Raw genomic sequence first — 12,839 nt, 5'->3', positions numbered from 1 at the left:
TTGTTGACAATGCTTCGTCGCACAACGACGCTTCTATTGAGCTATCCAATGTTGCTATTCGCAAGCTCCCGCCTAATACAATTGCCGTACTGCAGCCCATGGACCAGGGCATCATTAAGTGCCTGAAGAATGAGTACCAGAACAAGAAGCAAACCGCGGAGCTGGACCTGTTCTACAAGGGTGTTCCTTACACGCCGGTCGACTTTTACTCCGCCATGAAGTGGTTGTCTGAAGGCTGGAACAACATATCTGCAAAGACTATTAGAAACTGTTGGTGCCACACAGGCATCGTCTCAAAACTAAACGTAAATTTTGTACTAAATTAGCAAAACTAATATCAGGGCACTGGATTTACGTTTGTTTTTTGCTTTACGTTGTGCACTTATGCCCTGGCACCGTTGATATGGTCCGCCCTGTCGAATTGGAGGTGCACGACTGTACATGTCCTGAAAAATTTACCTAAGTTTAAGCAACCCATCAATGGTTTGCTATAATAATGTCTAAGGTGCATAGCACAAATGCCAGTTTTCAACTGCCTTTTACACCCTACCCTTATATGGTGCATCTACATCTATTCAGATTGTTTACTATTAATATCATGTTGGCCAGAAGTTGTCATCGCTTGAGATAGTTTACCACGATTGGTCGTGGTAAACTATCTCGAACCGGATTTGTTCGAAAACCAAGGCTTTTAGTCTATCCTTCGTTGTTCGTACTCTGGAAGAGTAAATCTGCTAGTAATTCACTTCGCATTTCGCATCGATCCCCACACCCAGCTAAGCATCATGAAATTTGCTCTCTGTCTTGCTCTTATAGCCGTTGCTGTCGCATCGTCGGCCGCTGTCGACGACAAGTGTTCTTTCGGATGTCCCGACGTGTATGAACCTGTTTGTGGCTCCAACGGCGAGACGTACTCCAACTCGTGTTACCTGCGCCTCGAGTCATGACAAAACAACAACGAGATCACCGAGGCAGGCAATCGGGAATGTGCATCAACGCCGACGTCATCGACGACGCCCTCCCCTGTAACAACAAGCACCCACAACGCTCGTAGCGCCATGAATTGCCCGGATGCATGCCTCGACGTGTACGAGCCCGTGCTCGACGAGAACGGTAACGAGTATTCAAACGAGTGCTATATGAAGATCGAAAAATGCAAGGGGACCGACGACGACGCCAGCAAGCGTAGCAATAGCCCTAGTATATCTGCGCTCGATGCTGGACGCAAATTGGCGGTTGCCGCCGGCAACTAGGGCCAAGCACATCTGCCGTAGGGGGGGGGGGGCATGCTACAAAGACTCGCCTGTGGATGGAGAGACGTAGCAACTCTATCTGCAACCGCCACCTCAAAAAAAACGGTGGAATGCACTGGCGCGACACTAGAGCAAAAACAAAAGCAGGTGCGACAGTAAAACAAGATTGATAATACATACCGTGGCCACACACTTGCGTTAACTCCAAAATAAGTAATTTTAATTTGTTTGCTTAGAAACATTCAAAATAACGAGTTGCCAGTCTTGAAAAAAAAACAGCCTGGAATGTCCTAACCACGCAGCAAGTGCGAAACGGAGTTCACGAGCGAAGTAGCTAACACCAGGTGCGTAGCAGTTACACGCTTCAGATAAGACGTATCTAAGCGGGCAAACACGCAAAACATGCTCGTTTTGGTTAGAAACTGAGCTTTCAAATGAGACCGCGTCAAACAAAATGTTACTTATGAACCTAAGTACGAATCGCGATTTAAGCACTCTAAACGAAAGCGGGGCGTCCCTTCTATCTTTTGAGCCCTTATAAGCTGCAGAATGCTTAAAATTGAAGAAGTTGTGGTCGCTCAAAAATATTATCATCATTTATGGGCCCTCGAAATGACGATACATTTAGGAGTGTTGTGAGCTCAATATTTTTTCAATTTTAAAGATTTAAGTGTTATTTAAAAGCTCTTGTTAAAAGCAATTGAATAGGGGTAGTTTTACAGTTTTTTATGGAAGTTTACAATAAATGTCACTGTTTCGGTTAAGTGCAAAAATCAATTGGCCAGCTTTAAGCTCGATTATCTCGATAGCTCTCAAAGGTTCATAAGTAACATTTTGTTTGACGCAGTCTCAAATAAACATGCATACAGAGGGACAAATGTGGTTCATTTGGTTAGGCCATGAAGGCAGGTAGGTACTGTGCTTGAATCAGCATATTAGTACCGACTGGAAGTCCAGCAAAGGGATGGAGGGAGAGTAAAAATTGAACCTTCTTGCGGCCGAACTCCACCGTCGGATACTGCTCAGTAGCTTACCGGACCGGTAATACCGGTATCCATTTGCTGAGAGAATCACTTAAGTACGAAAAACGAAGGGTCAGATGTACAAACAATCAGTTTGTATTACGGGGTCTCATATCAGTGTTCACTCCATATATTTGATACACCCGCTCACACCTCCGTTTTATTTTCGTGTAGAAGCACATCTTACTTCGATGCGATTCCAAGTTTAGCTGCCTTACGAAAGTAATATACTCAATAAATACTCGCAGGCATTGATGTTTTCCTTCTGAGCATGACTACCGAAGATATATCCTGGATGGAAACAGCATTGATGTCCCAATGTTCGTACTAATTTGTTTCACCCTTAAATTTATAGCCCGATCCTAGTGGCAAATAAAAAAGATTAGTAAGTGAAAATAGTCGCTGCTAGCAATACCACCTACGCACCCAGTTGAGGAATAGTTGACTGCAAAAGCAACGTCAGCCAGATCACGAGTTTGCATTGTATTTTCCCCCACGAGCAACTCACAGCGAATGCAAGATGCTGCAAAGGAAACTTGTGGGTCGTTCGATGGACTACAACCACAAGTAACACGCAAGAACCCATTTCCAGCAGTCCATAAACTACAATGTTGCGGACAATTTTCTGGAACGCAGCTTCGTCGATTCCATCAAACAACGGATAGTACTCGCGATTCGGGCCGTAGAAGAGGATTACTAAATAACAACCTGGCGTAGTCGATAAAAAAGTTAGTAAGACAGCAACAGTGGCCAACGTCACTTAAGCGGGACTCACTGTACATCACTGGCGTGAGAACCTCCATAAGCTCATTCAGCAATAAAAATTCCGTCAAAAATAAAATTTGAAGAGCTTTTCGAAGCAGCAGTTGTCTCTCCCGCGGGCTGATATGCTCTATGCGCTCTATATCATTCGTAGTCGGTCCCACACTATTGCATTCTACTGCCATAGACGTGTCTGGTACAACCGCCATATTATGCTCAGCCAGTGTGGGGGCCACCTGGTTCTTGCTAGTCAGCACTCTCTTTAAATTAATAGTATTTGCTTGGATCTTGTCGAGTGTTGATAAACGGAAGACCTCGGATTTTGAATGTGCCGCAGCATCGATCGACGACGTCGCGTTGGCAAGTTCCGAGTATTTCGTCGATATCGTGAACGCACTGGAGATGATTTCATTCGATGTAATTCCCATTTTGGCAGTGATTTCGTTGATACTTTTGAGCATCAGATTCATGTCACAGAGTGAAACCAGTAGTTGCACAAAGTCGATCAGGATGAGCATGGCGCTGGTATTTGTGGACGCAGCTTGTTGCATTGATGTCGAGATAAATAACGCGTTCGAGATTTCGACGGTAAATACGACCAACTCGGGTTTTTGATCGTCTTTGCCACGGAGTATGCGACAGAATAAATTCCGTTCTGTGATCTTAAACGCCGGCAGGAGCAGTACTGTTACCGTTTGCCACTTTTCGGGAACACTGTGAAAAATAGCGTTGAATCCAGTGATTATCAGCCCAGAACTTGTGTGCATGACCGATAAGATGGCAAATCGACGCACTTCTCGCCAGCTCTCAGGGTTTTTGTTCAGGAGATTACCCCTGCAAAGCTTCAGTGATAATGCGAGCGTTGCTAGCCACGGACCAGTCATCCAAAGTAGCGTGAATGGAAGAGGGTATCCGAACATCATAATCAAACCAAGTACAGCCAGATGGCTGATCGCAGTCGCTGCTACTGTCGTAGATAGTAAAGTTCGTCGGGAGAGTTTAAGTTCTGGCACGTACTGGCAAAACATCCAAACTAAGGTGAAGGAATCCGCAAGTCCCACCGACACACCACGCACCCATACAGTCCCACTACCCGCCAAGCCGAGATTTGGAGAATTCATCGGTAGTGCATCAATCATCGCCACGCAAAATAATGGAAGCAACGGAATCGTAATCAGCACCACGAGCGAGCGTGAAATACCAGTCGATACACGGTAGTTGAACATGGAAATGAAGCGCTGTATTGAGTAGCTCCCGTGCAGCTCTACTTGCAGTGACTCCCATTTCCGTACTAGTGTTCGTAAGCCGAAACCAACTCGACCAAACGTGGATGCTGCATCCATCAAGGATGCATCTTGGGCAGTCATGCTCTTACCACGACAGAAGGAAAACGTCAAAGTCTGCGAGTATTTATGGAATTGAGTTACGTGTGCCTAAAAATGAATCATGCCCCGAGGTGTTGGTAGCCTGTTTATTTAAACAATACTTCATTACAAAAAACTACTTCAGTACTTGAAGTCTAATGCTTTTTCGAGTATACTAAACGCTTGCTTTAATACTTCTATTTTACTTCAAAGTAGAAAGGATGGAGCTCCCGTAAAAGCGCGAACCACAATACATCGTTAGCGGCGTTCATACTCGATGGGGGTGTTTTGATACAAAACCGCTACATCCTTACATTCAGGGGTCCTCAAAAATAAATTTACTGAAATTATATATTTTTCCCTAAAGAAATAATTCACTTATGGTCTGGCCACAATTTGAAAATTTATTTTTGGTTTTATGAATTCCTACACGAAATTTATTGTCCGTGTTCGGCAGCCACTGATGTCTGCAAACTTGTGCCGCCGACTCAAACTCACTTTTAAATTCGCACACAGCCCAAACTACCAACTCTCGCAGCTTTTGCCATGTCCGACGCTTCCCTAATGCCTTCCCAGCGCTCGAGGAGCATGTTTCCCCCAAAGCCGTTAATCTAGTCACTCGATCACGTTTTGATGCAGATATTTATTTGCCACAGTCGCAGCACAAATTATTTATTTGCAGATTTCTGATCTACCATGCAGGTATGTTCTCATTAAACAAAGAAATCTATATAAATTATATTTTGAGCAACCCTGCTTAAATTTAAGATTTGGGTATAGACTCTGAGCTCGATGACATTAATCTTCTCAACTGGGTGCATCTTCGGCAAGAAGGCTCATCAGTCTGCGTTTACATGGACGGCAGAGACTATTGACACAAGCGGAGGCATGAGACTGGAAATCTCCAAAAGACTTGGCGTGAATTCTATCACCCAAAACCCAGACCTTTCTGGGCATTAACCCTATAGGGCCGAGCTAGGTTTAGCCATGCTTGATCCTGGATTTAAGGCCGGGTGCTTCGCACACGGATCTTATTATTAATGGGCCTTATTAATAAGTTTTTAATAAGGCCCATTATGTAGGAGGCGGACCTGGGGCCCCTGCCATCTGCATCAACACCACCTCCTACCGCCTACAGTTTCCGTAGCGCCTCCTCTGTTGCTATGCTGAGAGTATAACCTTGGTCCATTTTTTGTCCCAAGTGATGTATCATGTCTAGCCTAAATTTGGGTTTGGTACTTGCTTTAGGAGATTTTTGGAAGTCTTTCATTCTCAACCAGCCATGAGGCCGCATACGTCCAAATCCAGCTTCCTAATTAGCTATTGTTTATCTGGGACGCATGCTTCGGATCCCAAAAAAGACGTAATGTGGCGAAGGCGAAGAGGACGCTAGGGTTTTAAAGCCGACCAATCACAGAGCCTTAGTTTTATAAGGTAAAAAAACATGCGAGTTATAATAGTGGCTCGCACTTTTAATTCTTCAGCGACAGCAGCATGCAGGCAGCTCAGGAGTCAGGAGAATTCTGCGCAGTAATGCTCATGGATTGCCTTGAGACCACATTAGAATCTATTATATGCCAGGTACAGCCACATCATTACGGTAAGCCCACAAAACATTCGATCATCGTCATCTTACTCTCCAGAAGACTGCATTAATAGGAGCTTCTCGCGCACCGTCGGTCCAAGTTGGACTCCAACAACTGGAATTGGTAGAGAATGGGCCTAAACCGCAGGCATGGATTCGTGTGGCGGCTCCTCACTTTTTCGTACTTTATGGGGAAAATCGTCGGCTTACAAATCCCAAGTAACTCCCCTTGTGTCAATAATGATTAGGGACTCCCTATCTTTAGCAAATCCATTTAAAGGCTCTAGTATTAGTATGCCGAATGGAGGTAGCTGGACTAATCCCCGGTTACAAAAATGTTGATGCATTTGTGGTCGTGATATTTATCCAAGTAGCAAATAGTGATATCCTCTAGTTAAGGAGGTTGCAAATTATATTTATTAATAGTGAGACCGAAACCAGGGACTATAGCTATCGAAAGGTCATTAAGTATTAAGTATATCGAAAGTTTTTCGGTGAGCAAGTCCGAATAAGTCCTCCAGCCCCGTTCGTTCCCCTTAATCAATTCAGTGGCTTCGTCTTTGCAACGTTGTGGAATTAGCAGCTTCTCGATGGACTGGGCCGTGTTCGCCAGGTATTTTGTGTGCAAGCGTGGCATCATCATAGCAAGCTCATCGGTGATGTTGTCCTCTTCAGGACTATCATAATATGATATGACTATATTAGAGCGATGGTACCCTTGTATTACAAGGGTTGTATTGGTACAGCTCTGAATAGTGATTCTTTCGGATAGTGATAAAAAATACACTGCTCGATTCTGTACCCGCTGTGCTTTTGCATCGCCCATTTGGTCTTTTTCCATAACAGACCTACAGACCAAAGCACAAGAATCCACACATGCGCTCAGTCGTCGTCCTGCTTGTTGGAGCTGCACTTCTTTCGATCTCGGAAGCAGCGTCACAAGATGTCACGAAGGTAGATTCGTCCAGTATCAACGGGCCCCTACGCCATCATAAACCAAGCGACCACGACGCTACAGACGAAGAGAGGTTGTCGATTACGCGATTGGTATTTGGCCCAAGTAAGAAAATCGAGAAAATGCTGGTCGACAACCCGGCTCAACTAGACAAGTATTCGATAAAAACTGTCACCTCCAAGCTGAAGTACACAAAACACAAGGCGAAAGCGCTCAGTTATCTCAATCAGCGGTCGGACGCCATTCGAAACGCAGACCGACCTACTTGACTGAGCCAAACTGCGTAGTCCAAAGCATGCAGAAGTCAATCAGCACATTGCGAATTCCACTCTTCCAAATCCACATTCGTCGTTCAGTATTGTCATTTGGAACTATGGAGGGCACTTTAACACAGCAAAAACGAAAAGAAATCGAGACTATATGTTTCAAAAGCGTCCCCAATCTCTACAATATGTAGTTCATACCAGAAGATATTGCTTTTGGCCTCAGGCTGTACACGTATTATATTCTGTAGTAGATCCGTTAATGTACGCAGAAGTCCAAACGTGTTTGTTTTCTAGCTTATGTTTCTCAAGAAAAGCTGAAGAATAAACTATTGAAAAACTGCCAATCGCTTCCACTTACATGGGAATAATTGAAGTATTTGAATAACCAAGTAAAACTAACTGACAGATCTCACTTTAATCCAAGATGCTGTTCCAACCCGAGTTATTATGGATAACGATTTCGACGACAACGTGTGGCCTTTTGAAGACGAAGGTGAGCCAGACGACGTACTGACCACGGTGGGCGATGGCTCAATCGAAGTGAGCAAGCTTCTCGCTCACGCTGACAGCGAGGGGCATATTCGTTCGGAGGCCTTGCTGAAACACTGCCAATTGCACCTGGGCTTTTCGTTGAAGGCTTGGGTTTTGCTGCGACTCGTTATGCCCGGATCAAGCTGACAAGCTGATCGCGTTGTGTGAAAAGTCTCCTTTTTGGCCACTTGCGATACAAACAATGTTCGTCGAAGTTGGCAGCTACAACTAAATCTCGCCCACTTCAATAAACCGTTGTGGCACACTGGAATGGAGAATTTAAGGGAGATCCTGGCTGATCGTCAGGGCTACAAGGGCATTCCGCTGAGGTGTGTACTGTACAAGCTGTTAGTGTACAGCGAAGGGGGTCACTTTGTGAAACATCAAGATACTAAGAAAGAGGACGGACATATTTGCAACTTTGGTGGTGCAACCTCCAAGCATTCACGAAGGAGGCAATTTGGTAGTGTATCGAAATGGGGAGGTAAAATACCGTCATAATTTCGGTAAAAGCGGCGGTTCGGCAGCGTATTTTCCTCATTTCGCTGTGCATTATACCGATGCCGAGCATTCTCTAGAGGAAGTGACGAAAGGACATCGACTCGCTCTGATGTACTCTATTTGCTTACCCCGAACAATGCGTCACTTGCAAAAACACGATAATCCTCTAGTCGAAGCTTTGGCTTTTGCTATTATTTTCAAGATGGACGACGAAGAATTTCCTTTTGGGTTGTTCCTTGACCACGAATACACGGAAAAGAGTCTCCGAAAGATGGGCTCGGGGGCTTTAAAGGGAGTTGGCAGCGCGAGAGTTCACGCGCTCGTTGCTGCAAATGGAGTTGTTGCCGCGGACAAGAAGTTGGAGGTTTTCATTGCGCAGTTGCAACATGACATAACGTACATGGATGACGGTGATAGCTTTGAAAAGAAGGATAGCAGCGACTCGATCACTTAGTACACGCTGACGGGAGCCTACTTACAGAATACATATTTATTTTCTGAATCCGGGAAAAGAAACTCTTTCAGAGCTGTGGGACAACGGAGAGGTGACTAAAGAAGGCGGTTACACCGGTAATGAGGGCTCGTCAAAGGTAACTACGTACACGAAGTGCTCGATTGTCGCTTGGTTAAGCGCAAAACACCCCGAAACAGCGGTGAAGTATTTGGCTCTGGAGGCATCGGTAGAAGCTCTCTGCTGTCGTAAACCGGTTACTGGTGACGTACTTTTCCAGTTCATGGAGGATGCTTTCGTCAGGATTGAAGCCGAAAATGACGTTTATTTCGATAGTCCCCCATTCTCGTGTGCATTGTACTAGCAGAAACGGAAGACCCCAAGATTGTGGACTCGTTTATCAGTAAATATTGCGGGGTGCTCGGTGGGTTAAAAAAACAACGAGGCCATGATCCAGCCTATCACAACCAGGCCTCCTAAAATACAATAGGCAGTATACGCAGGCAGCTGTGGCATCAGCAATACATAGTGGCGTATCAAGACAAACAATAATCCGCAATGCCGCAATATTCAGTGTATTTTTGCGAGCAAGAGCTACATCCATCAAACATAACACCGAAACACTCGCCCATCTCCTCGGCGATGGTGTTGCCGACACGTTCAGCGACTCGTTGCATGTAGGTCTTCAGCGTCTCCGCTTCATGCGAACTGTTGCTTACACACGTAGTTGGTAGTTGCCGTCAGTTTTGGATATGAGGTGGCATCACATGGCCACCTCTCCACCACATCCCTCGGCTTATCTTAAGTTGGGTGGACGCTGGCCTCTTTCCTTCAGCCATTGCCCTTATTGACATTTATCCAATCAAATAGACTATTTGATTGCCTTTTAACCTATCATATTGCACAAACCGAGTATACAAACTCAAAAGTATTGCGTCGCAACACTCCCACTAAAGAAGCCAGCGTTGCCATAAACTTTCTTCTTATTGTCCGTCAACTTTCTTCATATTGTCACCAAAGATCCTTCTCGAAGTCGACTTCAACCTTTCTCAGATTTAGCATGCCCAAAATAGCAAAATCAAACTACCGAACTGGGATTTAGTATAACTTTGAATGCTGGGCACATACCCAAGCTTAAATTCGCAACCCAAAATCAGAAGCAATACTTTATTTCATATTAAAAGTAACTTAGCTTATGTATTTGAAGTTTCCGACTTTTGCGAGAGCTGCTCACTCTCTATTTTGCTGCTGTCAAGCGCAGGTCCCGACGTTACCCTTCGATGGGGGTTCACAAGCGTCTCCGTATCCCATCAGGCGACAGTGATCCGGCATAGGCCACAGCGGCCCTCGTGTCCTGGCTTTTTTGCACCTAAACGGATCGCCAATGGCTCATTGGAGGCACTGCGGAGCGAAAGTCCGGTTATCCGGTACCCGTGAATTTCCAGTCTTTGACCATTCGTGCTTTACTTGGTGGTATTTAGAGAGTCAGGATAGAATTAAACTTAAAAAGAGTAAAATATACTCTGGGGTAAGGGGCTGATAGCCCGGACATGTCAGAATTCCTCTTAGAGGGCTAGGTGACGTGTTAAACTAAGGTTTTATGGCTAAAGCCGTACTTTTATTAAACCCTTACACTAAAATGTGCCCTTTATTGTTAACTTTATTTCTGACTTTGCTGCCAATAATTGAAATTCCACTTTGATCTTGTAAACATATCTTTGAAGCCAAATCTTACTTACGTATGGCAATCTTTATTTATGGAACTCTTACTTAAGGTCTTTAACGCCCATCATAAATCGGAGTTTTTCAAACTGATTTTGACGCAAGGGTTTAGTTAAGGCATCCGCTATCATATCATTGGTGCTACAATAAGTAACCCTGATTTGCTTATCTTTATGTTTATCTCGTGCAAAAAGATGTCTAATATCAATGTGCTTAGTAGAAGAGTGACTGCACGGGTCCCGTATTATCACACCAACAATGAGTCGGTAGTAATTGCTCGTAGCCTAATTCTTGCAGTAGTAATCGTAACCACATTGCTTCTCTTACTCCTTCACTAGCGGCGACTAGCTCTGATTCCGCTGTATTAAGACTAATACAATCTTGCTTAATACTCTTCCAGGTAATGCATGCACCAGCGAGAATTGATACATATCCTGTAATTGATTTCCTTTCTTCAGATGCATTCGCGAAGCTCGCGTCTGTGTATAGCTCTAACTTAATAGTACTATTACCATTGTACTCAATGCCATACCTCGACGTTCCTTTCAAGTACTTTAGTACTCGCTGAGCCGCTCTCCAATGAGTCTTATTATAGCAAGATAGATATTTACTAAGCTCTCTGACAGCATTAGCGATATCAGGTCTACACCTTTGCCAGTCCAAATCGGCGACAGTGTAAAGCAAAGCTGTGTGAAGTAACTTAAGTGACAAAGAAATTTTTAATTTTTATTTTCAAAAATTGACTTTAGAGCAATGGCGATTTAGTGCAGAGCTAACTGGTGGTCGGCATCAAAACAAGTTAAAAAAGTCCATCCTGTCTTCGCCCTTTGCTTCTTCCTTCCGAGCACCATCGTACCCGGCACCCCCGCGTTAAAATTCCATTTTATGCTACCTCGGTCGTCGTCGACACGTGCAAAATGCAACTTAGGCCACACACTCGACACGCAGACAGAGCCGTCGCGACTGGGCGATGCTGGACGACTCCATGAGCATTGAGCGGAAGATACGCTCCTCGCTGTAGCCTGCCTTCTCCAGCATCGTGATGCGCTCCAGCGGCTTGAACCAGCGCACGCGTCTCCGCCGATGTCGTCCTGCGGTTTCCTGCCTGTCCCCCGCCTGTGTTTTCTCCCGCTGATGCTGCGCCGCGTTCACTGAAGTCCTCCACACACATTGCGGGGTTCGAGCCAGCCCCACCGCTGGACCACCGCGTCGAGGCACTGCGCTGCCGCCGATGCCCACGCCGAACTCGTAGACGGTGACGGTGGACCAACGTACGCTCTTAATCGCCATGGCTGCTGTGTATGTGGCTGTTGGACTGGGGCGAGGAAGGAATGGAGGAAAGACCCAGAGGGCGTCGGCTGTATGTCGTTCACGCGCCCCTCCCGGGTGGCCACTCACTCGCGCCGCTGCCATGCAAGTACCAGATTTGGTGGATCTGCTCCATCCACTTACAAACACTCAGTGGCTTGCCTTGCGTTGTTTTTCCCAGTCAGCGCTCAGTTCAACATCGTCCGCTTGCCCAGAAAACAGAGCGCCGGATGCAGCTGCTTGAAAACGCTGCAGAGCATAGCTTCCATGTATGGATCTGCGCTTGGTTAACAAGATGGCGCGCCACTGTGCGTTGTCAGTATTCGTAGCAAACCTATGGAGTACGGCACGTAAAGTTTTGCACTACACTAAATCAACTTTGCATGACAGGCTTTTTCTAAAAAAATAAATTTCAAAAATTAAAAAAATTAATTACGGGACGCTCCACTTTGCTTTACACTGTCGCCGATTTGGACTGGCAAAGGTGTAGTTCCCCTAACTAGGTACATTAAGGACCCAACTAACCCTCTGTAGTCGAATGACTGTGCCGCTATTTGCTCGGGTGACAATGTCTTTTCCTTCTCTAAGACCACAGCTTTAGCTTGTGGTGTAGGTGCAGTATTGCAGTCTCTCATCTCAAACTTATCTAAAAGGTCGTTAATATACTTTTGTTGAGATAGGCGTAGAGTCTTATTTGTAAGGTCTCTTTTAATCTCCATTTTAAGCAGGTAGTGCAACTCACCCAAGTCTTTCATAGTAAACTTGTCAGACAGCTTAGCTTTAAGATCATTTATAGAACTTAGATGTGATCCTGCAATTGTCAGGTCGTCCACATACACACACACTATAAGGACGTGCTAACCCCCTTTATCTCCCACCGTTTTAGATACAAGCAATGCTCTTTCTTGCATCTAAAAAAGCCTAAGGTTTTTAAGAAGGTATTCAAAACTTCATACCAAAATCTAGGTGCCTGTTTCAGTCCATACAGGCTCTTCTTTAATTTGCAAACTAGATTTTCAGTTCCTTTGCGAAACCCCATTGGTTGCCTCATGTAGATGTTTTCACTTAAAACTCCGTTTAAAAACGCTGTAGATACATCCATTTGGTGTAGATGCAGCC

General features: G+C 45.0%; 1 protein-coding gene across 1 annotated transcript; it reads right to left on the bottom strand.

The window, feature by feature from the left end:
* Nucleotides 1–1,543: 1,543 nt before the first annotated feature.
* On the bottom strand, nucleotides 1,544–4,263 carry PITG_19657 (uncharacterized protein; the record flags this gene model as incomplete). The annotated part of the gene is made up of 6 exons (XM_002896169.1): nucleotides 1,544–1,632; nucleotides 2,288–2,326; nucleotides 2,702–2,720; nucleotides 2,784–2,971; nucleotides 3,051–3,751; nucleotides 4,055–4,263. 6 exons carry the CDS (start codon nucleotides 4,261–4,263, stop codon nucleotides 1,544–1,546), a joined length of 1,245 nt encoding a protein of 414 aa, XP_002896215.1.
* Between the last annotated feature and the right edge of the window lie 8,576 nt (nucleotides 4,264–12,839).

Source organism: Phytophthora infestans, genomic scaffold (genome assembly GCF_000142945.1).
Source record: "Phytophthora infestans T30-4 supercont1.102 genomic scaffold, whole genome shotgun sequence".
Lineage (NCBI taxonomy): Eukaryota > Oomycota > Peronosporomycetes > Peronosporales > Peronosporaceae > Phytophthora > Phytophthora infestans.
This window is presented reverse-complemented; position numbering and strand designations above follow the sequence as displayed.